The sequence below is a fragment of the Schistocerca americana genome, chromosome 3 (assembly GCF_021461395.2).
Source record: "Schistocerca americana isolate TAMUIC-IGC-003095 chromosome 3, iqSchAmer2.1, whole genome shotgun sequence".
NCBI lineage: Eukaryota > Metazoa > Arthropoda > Insecta > Orthoptera > Acrididae > Schistocerca > Schistocerca americana.
In genome coordinates this window covers 430,364,753-430,391,011 of record NC_060121.1, presented here as the reverse complement: position 1 = coordinate 430,391,011, position 26,259 = coordinate 430,364,753, and the positions used below count along the sequence as shown (strand labels likewise).

The 26,259-nt window shown below is 43.1% G+C and overlaps 1 protein-coding gene across 1 annotated transcript in view; it reads left to right on the top strand.

The window, feature by feature from the left end:
• LOC124607197 (diuretic hormone receptor-like) overlaps nt 1-26,259 on the top strand; it is a 575,756-nt gene that overhangs the window by 536,974 nt on the left and 12,523 nt on the right. Inside the window, exon 11 of the mRNA XM_047139420.1 lies at nt 17,922-18,115. Within this exon, the coding sequence (XP_046995376.1) occupies nt 17,922-18,115 (194 nt within the window). The remainder of the gene's footprint in view (nt 1-17,921; nt 18,116-26,259) is intronic.

The following is a 26,259-nucleotide window of genomic DNA, read 5'->3' as shown; positions in this document are numbered from 1 at the left end:
CTGCCCAGAGCTCCACATGCATAGTCAGGGCAGTAAGCATATCCCAGATCGGTAAGTGCCAACCTACGATAAATCATCGTGCCATACATGACACACCATCATTTACACGAAGGGGAAAGCTATTGAAGACTTTTAGTCGCCACAGCAGGAAAATATTTTGACTCCAGAGTGTGCGGATACGGTACACGTTATCCTTGGTAGCTATAGAACAGTCCGTAGGTTACTATTGTTCTGAGGAGGGCCTTTTGTTCCGAACAACAGCTAAAAAGAAGTCAGTTACTTTTTCTCTTCGCTTTGATTTTTTATGATTAAGTAAACACTAACGTGTTTCAATTCTTAACTGTCGCTACACTTGAGGCACTACTGACCTTACGACTTATCTTAGAAGAAAGATTAAGGAAAGGCAAACCTACGTTTCTAGCATTTGTAGACTTAGAGAAAGCTTTCGTCAACGTTGACTGGAATACTCTCTTTCAAATTCTAGAGATGGCAGGGGTAAAATACAGGGAGCGAAAGGCTATTTACAATTTGTACAGAAACCAGATGGCAGTTATAAGAGTCGAGGGGCATGAAAGGGAAGCAGTGGTTGGGAAGGGAGTGAGACAGGGTTGTAGCCTCTCCCCGATGTTATTCAATCTGTATATTGAGCAAGCAGTAAAGGAAACAAAAGAAAAATTCGGAGTAGGTATTAAAATCCAGGGAGATTATATAAAAACTTTGAGGTTCGCCGATGACATTGTAATTCTGTCAGAGACAGCAGAGGACTTGGAAGAGCAGTTGAACGGAATGGACAGTGTCTTGAAAGGAGGATATAAGATGAACATCAACAAAATCAAAACGAGGATAATGGAATGTAGTCGAGTTTAGTCGGGTGATGCTGAGGGAGTTAGATTAGGAAATGAGACTCTTAAGGTAGTAAAGGAGTTTTGCTATTTGGGGAGCAAAATAACTGATGATGGTCGAAGTAGATAGGATATAAAATGTAGACTGGCAATGGCAAGGAAAGCGTTTCTGAAGAAGAGAAATTTGTTAACATCGGGTATAGATTTAAGTGTCAGGAAGTCGTTTCTGAAAGTATTTGTATGGAGTGTAGCCATGTATGGAAGTGAAACATGGACAGTAAATAGTTTGGACAAGAAGAGAATAGAAGCTTTCGAAATACGGTGCTACAGAAGAACGTTGAAGATTAGGTGGGTAGATCATGTAACTAATGAGGAGATATTGAATAGGATTGGGGAGAAGAGAAGTTTGTGGCACAACTTGACTAGAAGAAGGGATCGATTGGTAGGACATGTCCTGAGGCATCAAGGGATCACAAATTTAGCATTGGAGGGCAGCGTGGAGGGTAAAAATCGTAGAGAGAGACCAAGAAATGAATACACTAAGCAGATTCAGAAGGATGTAGGTTGTAGTAGGTACTGGGAGATGAAGGAGCTTGCACAGGATAGATTAGCATGGAGAGCTGCATCAAACCAGTCTCAGGACTGAAGACCACAACAATAACAACACTACATTCTAGTCATTAGTTGATAAATACTTTTTCAGCAGATGTGAGTGATGGTTGACAGAAATATCCAGCTACAGTTTTTATGCCATCTTTCGAACTCATTCTTGATGAAATCGTATCACATTAAAATTTATTTATACGTCTGGTGATCTAAGATAATCGTCTGTACGTGCACACGTACCTCCAACTATTGTAGTCTATCTTTTGTTAAATAGGGTTGTTCTAATGATCTCACGACTACTAATTTTTTCCCGGTTTTAGAGAATTACCGATACTAAATATTTTTTAAGCCACAAAGCTATGTAGTAGAGCTTGAAACTATGTCTGATTCTCTTTTCTAAGATAGTTATTCCGTTGCGACTAAAAGAAAATGAGATGCAAATATAACTACAATACAAGTCAGGACCCGAGTTGATCACTGTGATCAACCAATGATAGAATCCAACCATAGTCCATGAACAAAGAAGGGTTCGTACAGTACCGAAGAGATGCAGAATCCAGTCCAATTCTTTATGATCCAAGTGAGGTGATTAACTGTAGCCATATCGGCTGACATCAAGTCCGTATTTCGCTGCAATGTATCTCGCTCCACATGACAAGGTCTATCAAATCCACAAGAAGTTCTTGCGTGCTTAACGTAGTCTTCACGGGGACACTGGATGAGTCACCAAAGACCTCGGTATTGCTGTTGTTGAAATCCTGAGCTATGGTGCGTGACTATGAGCAGCGGTCTTAGAGCGTCCTCGTCACAGCTCACAAAGCTTGCAAGAACCACGCATGCGGTAACTACTTCTGCCTCCGTTCTGGTTATCGCCGCAGTAGGGGCCGCGGCAGGTCTTCTGTTTCAATTCCCGACAAGCATACAAGAGATTTTAAGGTTTGTCAGTAATGCTGTACTGACAAACGGTTTGAGTTAGGAAGTTCAAACTGCACGGTTGGCCGCGGGCCACGATGAGAATTAGTATGAGCGGTATGGTTTGGTTTAGTGTCGAAGCCCACTTCCATTTGGATGGGTTCGTTAATAAGCAAAACTGGCGCATTTGGGGGACTGATAATCTGCATTTCGCAATCGAGAATTCTCTTCACCCTCAATGGGAGACTGTGTGATGAGCAATATCCAGTCACGGAATAATCTGTGACATATTCTTTGATGGCACGGAGACTACCGAACGGTAAGTGAGGGTTTTGGAAGATGATTTCATCCCCATTATCCAAAATGACCCTGTTACCGACAAGATGTAGTTCATGTAATACGGAGCTCGGTCCCATCTGAGCAGTAGAGTGTTTGATGTCACTCTAGGGGCCGCATTCAGGTTCTGGATTACCCCTCGACTCGCTTGGGCGCCATATTCTCCGGATCTGAACACCTGCGACTCCATTTTGTGGGGCTATAGTAAAGACAAGGTGTACAGCAATAACCCCAAAACCATTGCTGAGCTGAAAACAGCTATTCAGGAGGTCATCGACATAATGGACGTTCCGACACTTCAGCGGGTCATGCAGGATTTCGCTATTCGTCTGCACCACATCATCCCAATCATGGCAGGCATGTGGAGCATGTGATAACTGAATCCGAATACATGTAGTGACGTTTACATGTTGAATAAAGTGTGTGCATGCCATGGTTAGTTACTAATTTACGTTTTCTTTTTTCATATAGTTCAATGATTATCACCCTGTTGTTAACACATATCCAAGTTAGAATTAAAAGTGAGAAGCATGCCTCTTTAAATAAGCTGCATACTCCTGCACATGAACAAAGATTTTCAGTTGCTTGTCTCAATGGAAAACGTCTGTCGAACAAGGGTCTGAGCTGGGTAATACGCAACGAAAGTACAGTGTATATAATGTTACTTGGTTTATAGACGAAGAGTCGTCGGGGGCAGGGGGGGGGGACTACAGTAGTGGGGGGGGGGGGGGGAGGAGGGGACCCCTTTTCCGGTGGGCCACCGTCCTAGGGGAAATGTAGTTCTACAACTGAAGCACTCATACAAACGCCGATCTAGGAGACCTTCCAAGCAGCAGCTAGCGAGTATGCAAACGATTATTATAACAGATTATGCCAGTACGACAGGAAATTCGAGAAGTAGACCGTTTACTACTGAAAATACAGTGGGGTACAGGATTACGCTATAAATGCAACAGAAGGAGCGAATTATTTTCGCGTCAGCTGTAAACCTGTTCTTCTTTCTCTAGTTGCCAAGTTAAAATTAACTTCTTTCACCAAAACACAAAACACAATTTAACCACAATAACGTGGTAATGCAGTTGCAATTATGACAGAATCCTGTAACAGTCTAGTATCGAACGAACAATTGAGAACAAGTCAGGTCAGTAGCTTATCAAAAGGACACATACTGAATAAAAGTAAAAGCCTGATTCATTCTCATTTGTTGTTACATATCTGTAATAATTCTCATTACAACTGCCATCGATGGCTCTTAAAATAATTACAGTATTTCATATAAAACAACTGTACTTGCTCACATATCGCAGTAGATAAGAAAGATTTACGTGTTAACTGTATGTGAAAATGCTCTTCAGTTTGCATACCATCATTTACCTAAAACTTCTTTCGGTGTCTGGAACCGTTTTTGTGATTTGAGGATGTTCTAAATATTTCACCTTCACTCTGTTGTATGAGCGCACGATCGGAAGCGTATTCACTACATACAATGCGTTTTCTCAAGGCTGCAGAAACGTGCAAGTCTCAAGTTTAAATAAAAGTTCAACATTTTGGGTACATTTAGTATGCAGTGATGTATGAGTGAACATGCAGAAATTTGGCAGAGCACCTTCCCTGATACAGAAATACACTCCTGGAAATGGAAAAAAGAACACATTGACACCGGTGTGTCAGACCCACCATACTTGCTCCGAACACTGCGAGAGGGCTGTACAAGCAATGATCACACGCACGGCACAGCGGACACACCAGGAACTGCGGTGTTGGCCGTCGAATGGCGCTAGCTGCGCAGCATTTGTGAACCGCCGCCGTCAGTGTCAGCCAGTTTGCCGTGGCATACGGAGCTCCATCGCAGTCTTTAACACTGGTAGCATGCCGCGACAGCGTGGACGTGAACCGTATGTGCAGTTGACGGACTTTGAGCGAGGGCGTATAGTGGGCATGCGGGAGGCCGGGTGGACGTACCACCGAATTGCTCAACACGTGGGGCGTGAGGTCTCCACAGTACGTCGATGTTGTCGCCAGTGGTCGGCGGAATGTGCACGTGCCCGTCGAACTGGGACCGGACCGCAGCGACGCACGGATGCACACCAAGACCGTAGGATCCTACGCAGTGCCATAGGGGACCGCGCCGCCACTTCCCAGCAAATTAGGGACACTGTTGCTCCTGGGGTATCGGCGAGGACCATTCGCAACCGTCTCCATGAAGCTGGGCTACGGTCCCGCACACCGTTAGGCCGTCTTCCGCTCACGCCCCAACATCGTGCAGCCCGCCTCCAGTGGTGTCACGACAGGCGTGAATGGAGGGACGAATGGAGACGTGTCGTCTTCAGCGATGAGAGTCGCTTCTGCCCTGGTGCCAATCATGGTCGTATGCGTGTTTGGCGCCGTGCAGGTGAGCGCCACAATCAGGACTGCATACGACCGAGGCACACAGGGCCAACACCCGGCATCATGGTGTGGGGAGCGATCTCCTACACTGGCCGTACACCACTGGTGATCGTCGAGGGGACACTGAATAGTGCACGGTACATCCAAACCGTCATCGAACCCATCGTTCTACCATTCCTAGACCGGCAAGGGAACTTGCTGTTCCAACAGGACAATGCACGTCCGCATGTATCCCGTGCCACCCAACGTGCTCTAGAAGGTGTAAGTCAACTACCCTGGCCAGCAAGATCTCCGGATCTGTCCCCCATTGAGCATGTTTGGGACTGGATGAAGCGTCGTCTCACGCGGTCTGCACGTCCAGCACGAACGCTGGTCCAACTGAGGCGCCAGGTGGAAATGGCATGGCAAGCAGTTCCACAGGACTACATCCAGCATCTCTACGATCGTCTCCATGGGAGAATAGCAGCCTGCATTGCTGCGAAAGGTGGATATACACTGTACTAGTGCCGACATTGTGCATGCTCTGTTGCCTGTGTCTATGTGCCTGTGGTTCTGTCAGTGTGATCATGTGATGTATCTGACCCCAGGAATGTGTCAATAAAGTTTCCCCTTCCTGGGACAATGAATTCACGGTGTTCTTATTTCAATTTCCAGGAGTGTATCATAGTAACTGTGACAATTAACGAATTGCTACGCAGTTCATCATGAAGTTCACGAATGATACTATGAGAAGCCACAGGATAAATTGTTTTTCAAACAGTTTTTTTTTAAATTTATGTGATAAAGATTGCAGACTGTCAGGCTTCTGCGTACATCCATTCCCACTGTGTAGCCAAGGCATGCAGATAATGTTTCGTTCATAGTGGACGATTCTCACTTCTCAGTAGGCAGCAGCAAACCCCGCCCATTCAGAGGGGATCGCCCATCACTGAGAATGAAAATGCGCTTCATCGTATGAGCCAAGTTATTTTGCAGGATATCTCAATTGTAATTTCGTGGCTGGTTCAAATGGCTCTGAGCACTATGGGACTCAACTACTGAGGTCATTAGCCCCTAGAACTTAGAACTAGTTAAACCTAACTAACCTAAGGACATCACAAACATCCATGCCCGAGGCAGGATTCGAACCTGCGACCGCAGCGGTCTTGCGGTTCCAGACTGCAGCGCCTTTAACCGCACGGCCACTTCGGCCGGCTGTAATTTCGTCACTCAGAATGATGGCACCAGGAAAGTCTTGTTGGCCACCCATCGACGTAAATAATGTCCAAAATCTTTACCTGAGACATTGAAATCGGTTTAATTTCCGACCTGTTAATGAGTTCCTTTCACAAGCAGCCAAGAGATGAGTCTGATTCCAATAGTGCAATATCGGGCCCATGTCCCAAAACATATCGATACAACCAAGGATGTGAAGTTTGATGAATCACGAAGTACAAAGTGAAACGACGAGTGCCGAACGGGGTAGCCGCGCGGGGGCTAAGGCACCTTGTCACGGTCCGCGCCGTTCCTCCCCGTCGGAGGTTCGAGTCCTCCCTCGGGCATGGGTGTGTGTGTTATCAATAGAGTAAGTTGGTTTAAGTTATATTAAGTAGTGTGTAGGCTTATGGACCGATGACCTCAGCAGTTCGGTCCCATAAGACCTTACCACAAATTTCCAATATGAAACGACGTGAAATTGCATGGAGTGTAAACTGGTGTTACATCTATAACAATGATTTCAAAACTACCAAGCTACGCAAGACTAATAGTTTTTAGAGTTGCAGGTATTTTACTAATAGAAATTCGGTCAAGGCAGTATATTTCCTATTTTTGTTGACTATATCTCCGTTTAGATGTCTTGTTCTTATTCCTTCCTGAAGAAGTCGCACCTACGGATGGGCACAAAGATTATAATTTATCTTAACGTACTGTTTATGTGTAAAAATTATATTTACATTATAAGCATTCTTGAAAATAATGTATGACAAATATAACGAGTGTAGAAGAAATGCTGCACTTGGCGGTCGACATGCGATTCCCCACCCCGGTCCAAGACAAAAATGTACCGTTCAAAACCAAGTCCCGCCAATAGGTTTAATAGAAATGAGATTTAAAAAACTAGGCTCTGGAAACGCTGTATCCGTCTGTCTGCGTGTATGGCGGCCAAGAAGAGGTGGCATGAACTCTGTGCCCTGCCGGAACTGTCCAATTAGCTTAGTGAGACGAGGCAATGCCCTGAGGAAAATATATGCAGTCTTGCTGATGTTCGAGTCGCTTTCACGCTAATCTTTTTTTCCCCTTTTCTTAGGTTGAAGTATCAAATTTTATGCAATTTATACCTTCACATTGTGGTATCTTACATACTTCTTTCTTTTACTGTTACATTTATTTAAGCATTAAGACATAACATGAACTTCTTACAGACGTAAACGACTACCTTGTTTCGTCCATGACACAAGTAAAGCCGATAACACCAACTTCTTAGAGACATAAACGACTACTTTGTTTCATACATGACACAAATAAAGCCGATATAAAATAACAATGTATATGCTAACATCGTCTCTATCCGATGTGGTAAATGGAAATGAGCGTTTGGTGTCGTTAGCCGGGAGGCCCCTTACAGGGCAATCCGATGTGGTACGAAATACGCAGTAGGTAGGCTACACGAGATAGCACACTACGCTATACACAATAATTCTATTCAATACGTTTGACGTCCAGGCTCATCTTCACAGAGCCAGTACGTTCATGTAGCAGCAACGTTCACTTTAGAGAAGTTGTTCAAAGTGATCACAATGCATTTGCGATCACTTCGCCACTAGCTGGATCATATTTCTCAGGACTCTACGCAACACACCTGTATCCGCCATTGCTGAAGCGGCATGCACGCGAGTTATTAGGACTTGTACATCCCTTGGTGGAGTACTATAAATGTTTTCCTTTAAGTGTCGCCACAAATAAAAATATAGCCGGTCAAGCTCTTTCAAACATGGACGCCAGAACACTGGACCTCTACGACCAATATGATTCCCTGGAAAAACTTCATTTAAACAGTTACTCACATTCATTCCAAAGCGTGGAGGAGCACCATCATGCTGAAACCTTAGCTTTCTCCGAACTCCAAGTGGAACGTTTTCTAATGCGCCAGGCTAAGTATTGTACGGAAAGCGTACAATACAAGGGAGCATTCAACTAGTCCGGCGACAGGTAAAGGCTCAAAAGCACTCATACCAAAGAGAGCCTGAAAGCCACGTTCGCCGGTGACGTAAGTGTTATGCTCCAAAAAATAATGATTCTTGCGGACGTTCAAAATACGTTCGCGAGTGAACGTAGGTTCGTCAGTTCATATCAAGTTGTTTATAAAATGGGAGGGCACCTTTGAAGGTACCATGGAGCAAACACATGAGCAATAGCAGTTAAATTATCAGGTGCACCGAGCGACAAAAGCGAATGGACGTATTCATTGTTTATGTACTCAACTGGTAACCCGCTCTACATGAACTTGAGAGGACCTGTTATGGTTGCGCACTGCGCAGCTAGTAGACACATGCGTGCAGTTTCATGGATCAAACTGTCATGTGATAGGCTGTTGCCACGTGAAAAAATTATGACCTGCTTACAAATGACGAGAAATGGGGAAAAGACGTCTCAAAAATTTAAAAAAAGCAAAAAAAACAAAAAACAAAAAAAGAAAGCCTGATGAGGATTCTAACCATAGCTCCATCGTGTGTGTCGGTTTGATGTCCCAACACGTTACGTTTTGCTAACCTCAGTTTGGTCGTTACGTTTGTTGTGGGCGGACGTCCCATGACACCCGCTCAGGTTCATCCATTCACTCAGTTTTTTTATTACAGAGAGCAGATAACTCTCTGACCGAACACGCTGAGCTACCATGGCGGCTATTCAGTAAGCTACGACTGCTGATACGGCAGTGCGGGATGATACACATTCCTCTTGACATTCCGACGTGCTGAACGATATGACAGTGTTACCAACTCCTCAGTTTCATTCATGTGTTTTCACAATGCACCCGACCTGATTTTGCTAGATAAATTTTTGTCTTTAATCTGGATGAGGTATCGCGTGCCGACTTCCAAGTGCGGCGTTTTTCCTTCACCCTGTAATACACAAAAACACCGACAGCGCTTAGTATGGTGTGCGGAAAGTCAAACAAGGGGAATCCATACCCGGAAACGCTCGGTTTTGACGCTGAAGAGTGTCGAAGTCTGAGAACGAACGGTTGAGATGGTTTGTTCTGATTAGTTTTAGTGTCTGAAGACGGAAGGTAATCAATGCTTTAGCCATCTGCCTACTGTTGATGGACGACCAGGGCCTAACAACAATTCTGCGCAGGCGCTACATTCCACGTAGGTCTCGCGCGCATCCTACAGCGGACCTTGTGTGGTTTGGCAGTGCAGTACCGTTGATGACAGGGGTGCGACATTCACTAGTACACAGTCGCAGAAATGACCGACATGGTGTTTGCATACGGAGAAGTGAATTGTTCACATCACAACGGACATCCAGAACATTATGACGTCGATGTGTGGAATCACCTCAACGTCACTTATGGCAGTCGATGGATTAGTAGGGGTGGAGCAGTTCGAAAGTCAGTTTGGTCGCAAGATCTGACACCTCTTCAGTATTTTCTGTTGGGCAATACGAAGAGTATGATGTCTGGCACGCGTGTAACGTCAGCGGAGGGCCTTATTGCTTGAGTCCACGGAAAGATTTAAATATTTTAAAAACAACCGCAAGTATTGGGACATGTACGTGGGGCTCAGCGCCACCCATGTAGGCTCTGCTTTGACGTAGGAGGTACGCAGTTCGAAGTTCGTTTGTAATGTTGGGTTTATTGACGTTGGGTTTATTGACGCAATATGGAACGTACAACCACCTTAGACTTCGTCGCTATCCAGAGCGCAAGTCGTGCGTTTCCGGATTAGGTTACCTTCCCGAAAACCGGTCAATGCGCCTTCCCGCACACTACACTAAGCATTTTCGATGTTTTTACAAACTCTGTATGTAAATAAGGCACAAAAATTAAATTGGTGTTCAAATCCACAAGACTAGAATAGCATGAAACAAATAAATGTGTAGCTACATAACAGGTACCCGCATGACGGGTTGTATTACGACTGTCTCAGGCATCACACTATCTCGTTTCACAAGCATTATATCCAATCGCCTGGGCACATGTTTCACCGAATTCAATGGTACGCCAACTTGTTAATGTCTACTGTACCCACTATCATTCTGCTTGAATCTCCTTAAGTCTATGAAATCTTCGTCTCTTAGGATTCATCTTAGACAAGAGGGAGAAGTCATACGGAGTTTAATAAGTAAGTAAGGTGAGGGAACAAACGCCATTGTGTTTTTGTAGTAAGTTACCGGATAATGTGAAACGTGTGTGGTAGTGGATTGTCGTGATGGAGTACTTAGTCATTCTTTCGCCACTGCAGTGGACGTTTCCTCCTCAATTCCTCCCTCAAATATATCAAAACATCGATATAGACGACTTTATTGACCGTCTGACGAAGAATGGACGAACTCTCTCTTATCATCTTGAAGCAATAGCGGAACAAACTTCCGGGGAATCCTGTCTATGTTCTCACCCGACGTTCACCTACGCTATAACTTATTTCCAAGTCTTGGATGGCCTGGCTACGGCACTGTGGAATGGTATTTCTCTCATCCTGAATATGGCTGGTGTCATGAAAGTTGGCGTACCACAGCAGCGGTCATCATCATCAGTCTACCTACGTTCTTTTTTAAATCACTTACACATGTCATAAGTTTCCGTCGGACCTAAATCATTGTCTCCTAGTACTTGCTGAAGTACTTGATGCGTCTCTGCAGCAGTTTTTGTAAGTCCTTAAATAAAATTTTACACACACTCAGCTCTTTAAGGTCAGTCATCGTAAAACCGCACTCATCGAAACAACTATTATCGAAATCACTCAGATCGCTAGCGCTTCACATATTGCTCCAAGAAGAATGTATAGGGAGACAACTAGTGGCATTTTAGAGTACATGTAAACGTTTACGCGCAAAACTGAAATTTCTGGAAGTTTCGGCTCAGTGGATTTCAGTCCGACGACGGGTCTGATGGAATTCCGTACTCTATCCTGTGCAAACCTCTTCAGTTTTGTATGACTGCTGCTACCTACACTCACATTAACCTGCTTACTGTATGCTCTTAGTCTCTATGTACAGTTTCGATTCCCTCCCAGCGTACACTTTCCTTCATTATGGCACTGACGGCCCTTTGATGCCTCGGACTGCGGCCTATCAACTAGTGTCTTCTTTTAGTCAAGCCGTGCCATAAGTATCTTTTGCCACCATTTCGATTAATTACCTCGTCATTTGGTATTCCGTCTACGTGTCTAATATTCACCATTATTCTGTAGTGCCACTTTTCAACAGCTTGTATTGTATTCCAGTTTAAGCTGTTAATCGCCCATTTCCACTTCTTTCAAGACTTCCTACGTTATAAATTATCATTACGATTAGTGTTATCATCGTTATTATTCTTGCTCCTAAAAGGCGGAAGAATCGGCAATGATGAACGGCGTGAGGATGCAGCATACAACTGAAATCACTGCATTAAAGACACATAATGTGTATCCACAGGGCTTGTGGTCTGTACTTGAAAAACGTCATGATGATCTCTCCATTGGCAAAGGACTCCGGAGTCGTCCCCCATTCGAATCTGCGGGAGGGGACGGTCAAGGGGAGGCGACCATGAGAAAAAGATTGAATAACCGACGAAAGAATAACGTTCTACAAATCGGATCGTCGAATGTCAAAAGTTTAAACATGGTAGGGAAACTAAGAATATGAAAAGGGAAATGCTGAGGCTCAATGTAAATATAGTGTGGATCAGTGAAGTGAAATGAAAAGAAGACAAGGATTTTTCGTCAGATAACTATATGGTAATATTAATAATAGTAAAAAGTGGTATAACTGAAGCAGGATTCGTTGTGAATAGGAGCGCAGAACAGACAATGAGCTATTGTGAACACCTCAGTGAGAAGTTTGTTCTGATCAGAATCAACAGAAAATCAACACTGTCAACAATTCTTCAGGCACACATACCGCTGTCGCAAGCAGAAGATGAAGAGATAGAAAAAGTGTGTGAAAGTGTTGAACAGGTAAATCAGTACATAAAGGGAGATGAAAATCTAATAGTTACGGGGAATGGAATACGGTTGTAGAAGAAAGGATGACGGAAGAACATGGATTTGGTTGTAGGAAGACGAAAGGAGAAAGACTAAATGAGTTCTCTAATAAATTTCAGCTATCAGTACCGGATAATCTGTTGAAGAATCGCAAGAGGATGAGATATACTTGGAAAAGGCCAGAAGATAAGGAAAGATTTAAGTTAGATTCATCATGGTCAGACAGAGATTCAGAAATCAAATACTGGATTGTAAGGTGTACCCAAGGGCAGATATAGACTCAGATCACAACGTAATAATGATGAAGAGAGAGAAATCAGGAAGAATCAATGCGCAACGAAGTTTGTTACGGCAGTACTAAGGCATGTAGAGACACGCTTGAAGTTCTGTGAAGCTGTCGATATTGCGATAATGAATAGCCCAGTAAACAGTTCAGTTGAAGAGGAATGGACATCTTTAAAATGTCAATCACAAAAGTTGGAAAGGAAAACGTAGGTACAGAGAAGGAAACTGCCAAGAAATTATAGGCAACAGAAGAAGTATTCCAGTTGGTCGATGAAAGAAGGAGGTACAAATGTGTTCAGGCAAATTCAGGAATACAGAAATACAAGTCACTTATGAAAGAAATAAGTCGAAAGTGCAGGCAAACTAAGGTGAAATGGCTACATCAAAAAGTGAAACAATTGAAAAGAAATGACTGTCCGAAGTACTGATTCAGCATATGAAAAGTCAAAATAGCCTTTTGTGAATTTAAATACGATGGTGGTGACATCAAGAGTGCAATGGGAATTCCGACGTACAGTGCACAAGGCAGAGTGGATGAGGTGGAAAGAGTACGTCGGAGGCCTCTATGAAAGGGAAGACTTGTCTGATGACGTGACAGAAGAAGAAACAGGAGTCTACAAGGAAGAGATAGAGAAAAACATAATCCATAACTCTGAAGATAGCAAGAGCCGACAAGTGCGAGGAGTATCGCAAGATCAGATTATCAGCTTCACCAACTTGCTGTCAAGAATAATAAATATACAGAAGAATGGAAATGAAAATTGAGAATCTGTTAGATGACCAGTTTGGGTTTAGAATAGTTAAAGGCACCATTGAAACAGTTCGGACGTTCTTGTTGATGATAGAAGCAAGATTGAAGAAGAATGTAATCACAAGTCTTAGGATTTGTCGACTCGAAAAAAGCATTCGACAATGCGAAGTGGTGCAAGCTTCGGAAATTCTGAGTAAAATAGGGGTGCACTATAGGAAAAGATGGATGATATACAATTTGTACACGAACCAAGTGGGAACAATAAGATGAAGAACGAAATGTTCGGATTGAAAAGAGCGTTATACATGGATGTAGTATTTCACTGCTACTGTTCAGTCTATACATCTAAGAAGCAATGATTGAAATAAAAGAAATGTTCAAGAGTAGGACTGACGTTCATGGTGAAAAGATATCAATGATAAGATTCGCTAATCACATCGCTATCCTCAATAAAAGTGAAAAAGAATTGCGGGATCCGTTGAAAGAAATGAACAGTCTAATGAGTACAGAATATGGATTGAGAATAAATCGAATAAGGATGAAAATAATAAGTAGCAGAAATGAGAACAGCGAGAAACTTGACTCCCCTATTGTTGACTACGAAACAGATGAAGTTAGGGTATCATGGAACCGAGGCATTTAAATAACCCATAATAGACGGATCAAGGAGGACATTAAAAGCAGATAGCACCGCCAAAAACGGCATTTCTGACCAAGAGAATTCCGCTGTTATCAAACGTAGGCCTTAATAGGAAGACTTCATTTCTGAGAATGTATGTTTGGAGCACAACATTGCGTGCTAATGAAACAAGGACTGTGGAAAAACAGGAAAAGAAGAGAATCGAAGCATTTGAGATATGGTGCTGCAGAAGAGTATTGTGAATTTGGTGGACTAATAACATAAGGAATGATGAAATTCCCCGGAGAATCGGAAGAAGAAATATGGAAAACACTGACAAGAAGAAGCGACATGATTGGAGGATATCTGTTAAGACATCAGGGAATGATTCTATGGTACTAGAGGGAGCTCTAGAGGGTGAAAATTGCAGTGGAAGACAGAAGCTGGAATACATCCAGCAAATAACTGAGGATGTAGGTTTCAGCAAGCACTCTGAGACGAAAAGGTTATCACAAGAGAGGAATTCGTGGGGGGGGGGGGGGGGGGGGGGGGCGGCATCGAACTTGCCGGCCAGTCAGATGACTGATAGTTGAAAAAAAAAGACAAAGTATGTGGCAGCTTTGTGAGTAAGTCTTGTTGATGGGAACCTGGGGATATACCCATATGGTTTCAGTCTCCTTTTTGTGACGTATACGACGAGATGTATACCACCACAGTTTTTCGGGATTGCAATGTGTATCGATGTTGTGATCTCTCGGAGCGCAGTATATTTCATAGAAGTTTGCTTCTTTTTAGGGTGTCTTCCAGTTCACATTTTCTGTATAGTTTAAAGGTACAGGACTTTAATCTTGATAAGTGTGTTATAATAACGGATTTTAACGTGTATGAGCATGCAATTTGTAGTAGGAGTAGATTTCATTGTAAGCTATTTTAAGTTTTTGCATACGAATTTTCTGTGCCTTTTTCTCTCTGCCTGTTGTTTCATGGAGTTCGCCTAAATACTTTAAGTAGGGAACTCTCTGCTTGGTATTCACTAATTTTGTAATAGAGGTTCTCCTGGACTATTTGGAGAACACATACTGACAGAATTTTGTTTGTAATTTTCAGAAGAGAAGTTACTCGATAGTTATTTAAATCCGTTTTGTCGTTTTTTGTGCAGAGGATCAATCAGAGCACATTTCCAGTCTTCGGGACATATTATATGTGCCACACCTCTGTAATGGTTTGCGTAAGTTTTTTGAATAAATATGGTATAAGATTTTTCAGCAATTTTACGGAGGTACCTTCTTCTCTGAAGTTCTGATGTTTTTGTGGATATATCTGTGAATCTCTTTTTGGAATCTGCTATGGATTCAGTAAGGGCGTAAGTGAAGATTTCCTTAGGTGATTTTTTATTTAAAGAATCGCTATTCTTGCTACTACCAGTTTGCATTCAGTATCCTCACTGTCTCGTTGGTTACTGGTTATTTTGTTGCCCAAGAATCGAAATTCATCTACTACTTTTAGTGTCTCATTTCCCTAGTTTGTCGCATCACCTGCTTTAATTTGACTTTATTCCATCATTCTGATGCTACTTTTGTTTGATGGTCATCGTACAGCATTTGTTTAAGATACTGTCCATTCTGTTCAAGTACTACGTAGTAGTAGTAGTAGTAGTAGCTTTATTCCTCTGTAGATCTCTTATTACAAGGATATAGGACATGTGAAAGTATTTACAAGCTTAGACCAATTTAAAATAAGCTAATTCGTTTACATATGTGTTTACAGACTTCTAGCTAGAGGCAATCATTAGATTTACTCCTTGGTATACAATACCTTTTTTACAGATAACTTATTAAATAATGTAATGCCACATTGTTCACACATATCTCACTATCAGTCACTGCACACACTACATGCACATTATTTCATAACACTTCAATCACTACACACACACACACACACACACACACACACACACACACACTGGTGATCGCTGGGCCATATTCTGTGCTGCAACTTGCCATTTGCTATCCTGAAAAACTGAGTCCTCCATAATGAATGAGATGTTGAGTTCAGAAAGTGGAAGAGGTGTTAGCACTGTGCTATGCACAGCCTGGGGGTCAACATTTCTAGAAAGGAAAAAAGAAGGAAAAAAACATAAAATGAAGATGTTATGTGGAATGTTGGATGTTTTATATTCATTGTTACTATTATTTATTTGCATTACATTTTTTATCAAACCCCTATTCTGTTTTATCTAAGTAATCCTTCAATATATAAAATGTATTGTATAACATGTACTTTTTAGCTGCCTTTTTAAATAAGTCTATTTTTGCAATTTCTTTAATTTCTTTTGGTAATTAATTGTATAGCTTTATTCCTTGGTAGAAAATTCTGTTTTGAGTTTTATGTTTATTTTTTCTTGGTAATTGTAAGTTGAATCTAGCTCTTGTTGCATGCTCATGGCCAGAGTTGTTTGTGCAGTAACCAGCAGTGTTATTTTTGATGTGTACAACTGACTGGTAAATTTATTCACATGGAGCAATTAAAATCTCCAGTGTTTAGAACAGATCTTAACAATGAGCTCGACTATTATTTTTGGTTATTATTCTTATGGCTTTTTTCTGGAGTTAGAAAATTTGGTTCATATTTTGTGCGTTTGTTCCCCAAAAATGAATGCCTGAGTTAAGAACTGAGTGTACATATGAATAATATGTAACTAAAAGACACTGTGTGTTACACATTGATTATAGGATTCTAAGGGCATAACATGCTAATGACATTCTGTTCGCAAGTATCTTTGTGTGTTCACACCACTTCAACTGATAATCAATATTCATTCCTAGAAATTTTGCATTTGTTACACAGTCTATAAAGGCGCCATGTACAGTTAATTTAACATAGTCATTTTTCCTCTACAAACTGAAATTCGTGGCATTACTCTTTTTTGTGTTCAATGTCACTTTATTGCTTATTGTCCAATCATAAACTTCCTTGAGAATTTCATTTGCTGTCTCAGCAAAGAGTTCTCTTGTTTTGTCAGTGACCATAATAATGCTGTTATCAGCGAAGAGAATTTTTTCACCATGATTAACACTACCGGGAAAGTCATTGATGTATATCAGGAAGCCGGCTAGAGTGGCCGAGCGGTTCTATGCACTACAGTCAGGAACCGCTCGACCGCTATGGTCGCAGGTTCAAATCCTGCCTCAGGCATGGATGTGTGTGATGTCCTTAGGTTTAAGTAATTCTAAGTTCTAGGGGACTGATGACCTCAGAAGTTAAGTCCCATAGTGCTCAGAGCCATTTGAACCATATATCAGGAATAGTATTGGTCCTAATATGATACCTTGCGGAACCACCATATTAATGTAGTTTGGTTCTGATAAGTGTTTTACTAAATGTTTAGATGAAGTATTTGTTATCTCTACTCTTTGTACCCTATCTGCTAGGTATGATCGAAACCAATCATTAGCTATCCCTCTTGTTGCTAATGCTTCTAATTTATTTAATAGAATCTTGTGGTCAACTTTATCAAAGGACTGAGAAAGATCCAAAAAGATGCCTGTGACACATTCATCTTTATCAACAGCGTCAAGTACAACTTCTGCAAATTCTACTATGGCTGACACCGTATTATTGCCACTTCGGAAACCAAACTGTAATTCACTTAAAAAATTGTATTTATTGAGGTAAGTCCTCCAAGCTTTTTTCTCTCTAACATTTACAACGTCACTGCCGAAAGTTAAAAAGTTTTTCTTCATCTTGCTGAACTGTAATTCCCATTCCAAATTTCTCTATGGATTCCTTTACTGCTTCATCAATGTTCGGTTCGAATAACATCGAGGTCGTGCTTCAAACCTCAGTCCCTTCTCAACTACGAGTTCTCTTTAATGGCTATGAACTCTTGGATTCCATCTCATAAATATCGCCTCTATACTAGCAATAGTGTGGACATGATCTTGTCATGTTCATCTTCTTTTAGAATGTTGCATCCTTGTGGTGAGCGGCAGTCATCCGGGTATTGTGTTGGACAGGGCTTCATGGTGGCGCTGTTCTACTGCTTCCTGAACTCGGAGGTGCAGACGGCGGTTCGGCACCGGCTGGACAGCTGGCAGACAGCTCGCTCGCTGCGGACGCGGGGGCGGGACTCACGGAGGCGGCACCGCAGCAGCAGCGGCGGCCGCCCCAGCAAAGACTGGTCGCCGCGGTCGCGCACCGAGAGCCTCAGGTGCGCAGCGTCGGTTGGGGCGGAGGAGGAGGCGGCGCGGCCGCTCTGCCGGCAAGTCTAGTGCACCCTGGTCGCAAAGCTCGCATACACCCACGCGCACACGCACTTTATGCACACTCAGGTGGCCCTTTTCTGTAGGTACTTTTCCGAAAGATAAAATTTTCCTCTTCACACCCTCTTGTTCTGGTGAACAAATATAGAGCTTACATAATTTCGTCCAGTCTGACTCCTAATAGGCCATCCATAAAATACTTGAAATACGAACATAATTTGCACGATGCTTAGTTTCGAACAGAAATGGTATACTCTTCCCAAACTCCTCCACTTGATTTTTTATTCCGAGAAAAATTTAAGGGAGACTTTTTCAGCAATTCTGCCACCGTATTTTGCAAACATTCCTGAAAAAACTAAAAACAATATTCACAACTATTACTTAACTAAAACATGCTGAACACACACAGAAGTTAAGTTTTTTTCTGATATTAGATTTGGTGTCAGTTGAGCACTTTTACACCCTGCAAAATAAATTGTTTCTCAAAAGCATTGTTTCGCAGCATTTTCTATACATAAAAAAATTGATCTATGTGTGTATGCGTATATGAATGTGTATTCCACATCTCCGCCTAAAGCAGTCGATAGGTTTCATCCATATTTGGAAGACAAGCTACTTATTGTGTGTGGAAAGAAGCAGTTTTGGGGTAAGTCCAAGCTAGCTCAGACAAGGGTGGTATTGTGGGTCAAAAAGCGTTGCTAACTTCTGACATCTGCACTGCCCTGCATGACTGGCATGTCATGCAGGTAGTATCACAATAAATACCAGGGCGTGTACGTTTAGATGGGCATAGCTGAGCAGAGAGAGGAGGAGAAGGAAATGATTGTGAAGAGCAGCAGGATGAGATTAGAAAAGGGGAAGAGGACACTGACCGAAGTGTGAGTAAGAGATAGATAGAGATGGGGAGATGGACAGGTAGAGAGGGGGTAGGAGGCGATAGAGACTGGTGACTGGCGGAGAGAAGGGATGAGGAAAAATACAGAGAGGAAGATAGGAATAAAGGGACAAGGAGAATGAGTAAGAGGTGATTAATTAAAAGTGAGGAGAGGAGCAATTGGACAAAGAGAGAGAGGAAGGAGGAGATGGACAGATATGGGGCTGGGAAGAGAAGGAGATGTATGGTGAGAGGAGGTGAAGATGGATAGAGAGAGGAGGAGTTGGTGATGAACAGTGTGAGGGGGAGGAGAAGATACTCAAAAGGAAAGGAGGAGGAGTTGTATGGATATAGGGGGGGGGGGGTGAAATAGGTGGACAGAGGGAGGGACAGGAAGAGATGGGCAGAGGGAGGGGAGGTAGAGATGGGCTGAGGAAGGGGAGCCAGAGATGGACCGAGGGTGTGGAGGAAGGGGGGAGGAGGAGGAGGGCGAGGGGGAAGTGGAGACGGCCTGACGGAGGATATGGAGGGTATGGAGAGAGGGAAGAAGAGGAGGAGGTGACAGAGAGATGGAGAAGAAGATGGACAGAGAGTGGGGGAGGAGGAGATAGATGGATATAGTGGGAGTAGAAGGAAATGAATGGACGAGGCGATGGATGGAGGGAGGGGCATGTTAAGATGGGCAGAAAGGGGAGACGGAAATATATACAGGGAAGTGGAGACGGACCAAGAGATGGACGAAGAAGAGTTGGAAAGAGAGATGGAATAGGTGAAGATGGACAGAAGGGAAACGGGGAAGTGTGCACAATAAACGTGCTGTACGTGTCCACAGGCGAAGCTCCAGGTGTAAGACGAGTACACTGGTAAAATTCTCCCGGGTTTCCAGCCACACAAAGTGATTTCCATTCCTCTGCCTCCTCGGTCTTTATCATGTGGTGAGTGTCATTTGATTGCTGCTGCCATCCTTATGCAGCGGCGCTACCGGAATCCTTAAAAGACCACCGCTATATGAGAACAGTAGCAGCAACCATGCGACAGTCAGCCGGCCGAAGTGGCCGAGCGGTTAAAGGCGCTACAGTCTGGAACCGCACGACCGCTACGGTCCCAGGTTCGAATCCTGCCTCGGGCGTGGATGTGTGTGATGTACTTAGGTTAGTTAGGTTTACGTAGTTCTATGTTCTAGGGGACTTATGACCACAGCAGTTGAGTCCCATAGTGCTCAGAGCCATTTGAACCATTTGAGCCATGCGACAGTCACCACTTGACAACGAGCGAGGAGTACTCAATCCAAAGGTTGTAGCTTTTAAACTACCTGGGTCTGCTGAAATCAGGAGAGAATTCTGTTTAATTGTTCCTCATCTTCATCTTTTCCCAGATAGTTATTATGTCGAAATAGTCTGATACCTCGTTCACAAAGTGATGTGGATTTTTTCAGTTCCATTTTAGTGATCAGGATCGTCCCTCCATGTCGAAGTGCCTTTGTCGAATTCGGTGCTCGCGGAAAATCTCCTGAGGAACGGTTTTTATCAGTTGTTTCAGAGGATGAGAACCAGTTGTTTATAAAGCAAGATACAAAATGTATCTTTTCATTTGATTTTTCCTTCTTCACTTACTTCTGCCTGCAGCATAACTTGCGCGACATTTGCTTTAACCGCTCTTGGAGCCTAATCGCTCTTGGAGCTGTACTGTACCCAGTACAGTGTCTATTAAGGTATTGCGGTAGGGCCGCTGTTTAAGGATGGCAGCAGCTATCACACGACAGTCACCACTTGACAAAGACCGGCGAGCTTCATCATTAAATAAGGAGCGAACCATATTATAGTGTCAGTAACGAAGTACCAGATATCTTTGGAAATTTTTTTCGACCCAGGTTTGCTATTATACGATAAATTGTCTGATAATTTATCACTTTATCCTTGAAATCCTGATAAGAAACCAGACTCGCACGTCCATTCGGGCAGGAAAAGAATATTTTTACATTATTCTTAACTAGAACAGGTAAAAGAAATTGATCTTGAAATTACCAAAGCCTTTCCAATATTAAATTTTTGTTGCTGTCTTTCTACGCGACTCGCTTCTCTGATGCTTTTTTTCTGGTGTCTTGAAGAGGACGATGATTTGTTATGCCAATATCATTCTCTAAGTCTTCTACTACAGCCATTAATATGGAAATTTTAATCACTGATTTTGCATCGGCAAAAGCTTCTGAAAGATGGTGAGGGAAAAAGTGCAGAAGTGCCACCAGTTGCTGAAATTACTGTTACTGCTGCAGTTATCGTTGTTTCTGATGTTTGCTGAATGTTTGACAGACGACATTTCGCTGTTGTCACTAGAACCACCGATATCGCTGTTTTGTGTTGAACCTTCCGTTATGGCCGCACCAGTTTTAAGTGTGGCAAAATGTTTCATTCCTTCATAAGTCCTCTTTATCATGGCGGGTGCCACTTTATGTTTATAGTTTTTCAATCCACATCAATAACGGAACCGCGATGTCTTTTTAGCGTTGACATTGAAAATTTTTTATCCTCTACGTTTTTCGCGTCCCAGTGCAACAAAACAGTGACGGACTGCTACAACATCTCTCACGGAGGACGCAAGAGCATTCTCGCACATCGTACGCGATGTACATCGGCTAGTTCCTGCATGGTGGTTCGGCTCGTCTTCCTTGGTTGAGCGTAAACTGAAATACAGCGCGTCTATACTAAACCTACCTCTATTTAGAACAGGTTTAAAAAAAACGACATACTTTTATGGCAAAATCTGCCTGACATGTCTTGGACACACTGTCAAACTCTCGTCAAATTTCAACCTCTAAGTTTTGGAAATTACAAGCTTAGTAGTCTTTCAGATGATGTTGCGTGTAAGGCTTTTTGTGTGTACCTTACCTTTAAAAGTGCCCTAAAAACTAAAATCACTTGGATTTATGCTTGGGAGACGAGGAGGCTGGTTAACTATCCTATCATCAAAAGTACCGAAGAATACTGTCGCAGAGGTATGGAAGGCTTGTGCCCGAGCATTGTCTTGCGTGACATAACCACAGGTCTTTTCTCCGATTGTTAATTCTCTGAAACAGAAAATGTTGCAGAACATTGTTCACTTACTTGGCCGGCCGCTGTGATCAAGCGGTTCTACGCGCTTCAGTCCGGAACCACGCGGTTCGAATCCTTCCTCAGGCATGGATGTATGTGATCTCCTTAGGTTAATTAGGTTTCAGTAGTTCTAAGTCTAGGTGGCTGACGACCACATATGTTAAGTTCCATAGTGCTTAGAGCCATTTGAACCATTTTTTCACTTACTTGCAACAACAGAAAATTTACGGCTTGATGGAAGAAAGGTCAAATGATTCCAAATGCACTGACTGCACGCCACATTCTATTTTGCACATCATGTAACTAATGAGGACATTCAGAACTCCAATATTCCTTGTTTTGTGGCGTCACGTGACATTGTAAATGAACTATGCCCCTCCATCACGCACAGACTGCAACTTTTGTTTGCACTCCCGACGTCGAGCAACAGTATGTGAGAAGCTCAAACGCAGGTCTGTAAAATGAAGCTACTGACGATCCAATTTGAGGCCCTAAATGGCGCAATCATTTTCTTGGATTTACTCCCAAAGACACTCCTAATGTTCTAGTTTTTCCTCGCTTAAAACATTGTTTTTTCTAGACATTTTCTGCTGACATGAAACCAGTGTCTCGAGATTTCTTATTTACACTTTCTGATCAAAAGTATCCTGGCATCTATTAGCGGACGTTAAAATGGGGTGAGATGGCCCTTCACCATCGTGATTGGTCGAACTCTACAAGGGACTCATTCAGTGAGATGTTGGAACGTCTGTGAAGGAATCATAGCCCATTATTCCTCATGAGCCCAAACCATGGAAGGTAGTGTGACGTTGGATCCTGGAATCTGGAGTGAAGTTGACGTACTAACTCATCCCAAAACTATTTCACTGGGTTCAGGTAGCAATCTGGGCAGGAAAGGCCATTTCAGGAATGTTTTGTACACGATGTGATTTATCAAAAGCTGCATTGTTGTGTTGATACAACCATCATCGTCTTCGGACAGTTCCTCTACTCTATGCAGTACACAATGCAGTAACATCTGCTCATATCCTCCCGTATTTATAATTTTCTTCAAAGCAATATTGGTACCATACCCTAATCATAAAAAAGTACTCCGAACCCTAACACCAGCTCCTCTGTATTTTGCTGCGAGCACTGCATATGACGGTTGGTAGCGTTCTCCAGGCATTAGCAAACCCATCAATCGGACTGCCACAGCGTATAGCGCGATTCATTATTCCACATCAATCGTTCCCAGTCATACACTGGCCAGTGGCCTCGCTCTTTACTCTAACTCATGAGTTGCGTAACAAATACTACGGAAATGTGTGGTTTATGAAAAGTTGCTCGATCACTGTACCCCATTAATTTCATTCTTCTTAACTCTCCACTCACAGTTTTTGTGGTAGCTGGACTGCTGCTAGCAGTTTCTAGCTCACGTGTGATTCCGTCTCCTAATATCAGGCGATTTTGAACTGCTACCCTCTACAATGATTAGTACATGAAGTCTACCTCGTCTTATTTAGCTCGGATTTCCCCTTCACAGTCACATCACCAACAAGGGACCGATTACCCTGCAGTTTAGTCCCTTTACTCTCCAAACCAATCAACCAACCAGTCGCATCATTAACAGTCGACTTTGGCAGCTTTAGGATTGAAAGATCCCTGAGAGTTGTTACTCATATGGCATCCGATGGCTAGTTCACGTCCGAAGTAACAGAGCCCTCCCGACCGTTCCATTCTGCCGTTATTGTTTCTCTAGTGACAGCACAGTGCTCCCGGCCCCCCATTTTACTGGCTTGTCCCTCTTGGTTTCGATTTCGCTTGAAAGAAAATTGTAATTTGTCCGTAATGAACTTTACAATATCTGCGAATACGACATGGCATACAGTAGATGGCATCAGATGTCCAAGCATATCTTGTGGAAGTTCAACCTAAGACAAAAAACGAGGCACCATGAAAGAGTTATGCAAATTGGTCACAAATTGATATTCATGCAGGGATCAACAACAAAAATGTAAGATTGTAGACGTAAGCGGCCGATGGATAATTGTGTGATGCTACAGCTCAGTTTCAGACTGCAGCTTGCAAGGATAGTAAACAGCGGACATGTTGATACCAAGGCATAGGATTTTATTAAATTTCATTCCGTGTACTCAGTCCGACTGCAACTACGTATGCCTCGCAAATAAACGCATGAGTAACATACGCAGATGTCAGCGTTTGAGAGAGGACGTGTAATTGAGCTGCAAGGAGCCAGTTGGAATGATCAGCAAATCAGTCGCCAGTTCAAAAGGCGAGACGATGCCTCTGTTCGACCATGTTGGCCGGAATGGGTGAACCGTGGCCGAACACAGCGTCAAGAAGGAAGCGGTCGACATAGAGAGGCGACACAACGTCAGGACCGAGAAACGGTCAGAGAGGCGCCAAGAGCTCCGGATTCGTCATTATCCTCAATCCGACGTACAACTGGTGATTCAGTGACCACAAGGACCGTTAATAGCTGGTTCACAGAAAAGGGGTTCAGCTAACGCCGTCCCTTGCACCAACTATCATTGACCTCTGTACACCAACAAATCAGTTTGCGGTTGTGTCAGGCACGTTCGGCATGGAACCTCATTGACTGGAGTAGAACTGCCTCCAGTGATGAGGCCCGCTTCGAACTGAGCTCAGATGACGAGCAAAAACGTGTATGAAGATGCCCCGGACAACGGTGGGATACCAACCTGACAGTCACTCGCCATAGTGCCCGTCAGCCAGGAGTGATGGTCTAGGGTGCCGTTTTATTTCATCGCAGGAACCCTTTGGTTTTCATCCGCGGCACCCTTACAGCACAGCGATAGGGCAACGACATTCTATGCCCCGTTTTGTTGCCCTTCACGGCAGGCCATCCTGGGCTTACATTTTCAGCAAGATAATGCCCATCCGCGCACCGCAAGCGTTTGTACTGCTTGTCCTCGTGCTTGCCAAACCCTAGCTTGGCCACCATGTTCGCCGCATGTCTCACAATTAGGAACGGTTGGGGCATTATGGGCAGGGTCCTGCAACCATCTCGTAATTTTGACGATCTATCGTGCCCGTTGGACAGAATTTGTAACGGTATCCCTCAGGAGGACGTCCAACAACTCTGTCAATCAACGCCAAGCCGAATAACCGCTTGTATAAGAACCAGTAGTAGATCAACGCGTTATTGATTTGCTCTATCTGTGCAGCACTATCTTTTAAATTAATTAAGTAATTTTTCCGAAATTGTAATCATTTGTCTCTTTACATGTAGGCCTACATCACATTCCTCGAGTTGAGCCCCATTCGTATGATTCGTTCGTGTTGCGTCGATTTTTTTCCCTAGAGTGTATATCACGAAGTGGTAATCTCTCACCCATCAGACGATACTGTGCTACATCCCTAATGTACTGAAGAGGCTTCCTGTTCGGCAGAACTGTAGTACAGGACAAATCGGTTAATGTTTTTGCAGGATTTTTTGCAGTTAGTGATAATAATGGTGCCAAGACCATTGCACGACAATAATGGTCTTTTTCGTGTGAAAATTCCACCAGCAGTAAATGTAATGTCAGCCTGGAGCAACATGAACCATGAAGGGGGCGATTAGTGGGAAGTAATAATACTGAAGAGGTTCACAGGTCTCACTTCGGTTTGCGTAACAAGCAAACAGGTTCCACAGCGTACAGATGAATATCCTCCATGGCATTAGCTTGCCACAGTCAATCTATTCGCATCACACAGTATGTATTTCAAGCAGACGCCCTAAGATGACCTATCGTTACACCACCTTCCACGTGCTGTAATATGACGCGTGATTCTTATCAGCAGGCAAATAGTTTCCATTACTACTTTGATCTAGAATGGTTTCCACTTTTTCGGGATTCTCCTGGTCACGTATCAACAACGAGCCGTTATGGGAATTTTTACGTGGAACTCCACATTCAACAATGTGCAGTAAATAACATATCTTCATAATTGCAGATCACTGCCGTTAACGTCGTGGATTGTAACAGCTTTTGAACCTAGTGAGCGAGTACATGATTTCTTATGTGACACGAATGGTCGGCTACATGTCTATTTCCAGTCAGTTCTCTATCATTTTATTTACATACGTCAATTTTTCAGCAACTGTAGAATACATTTCATT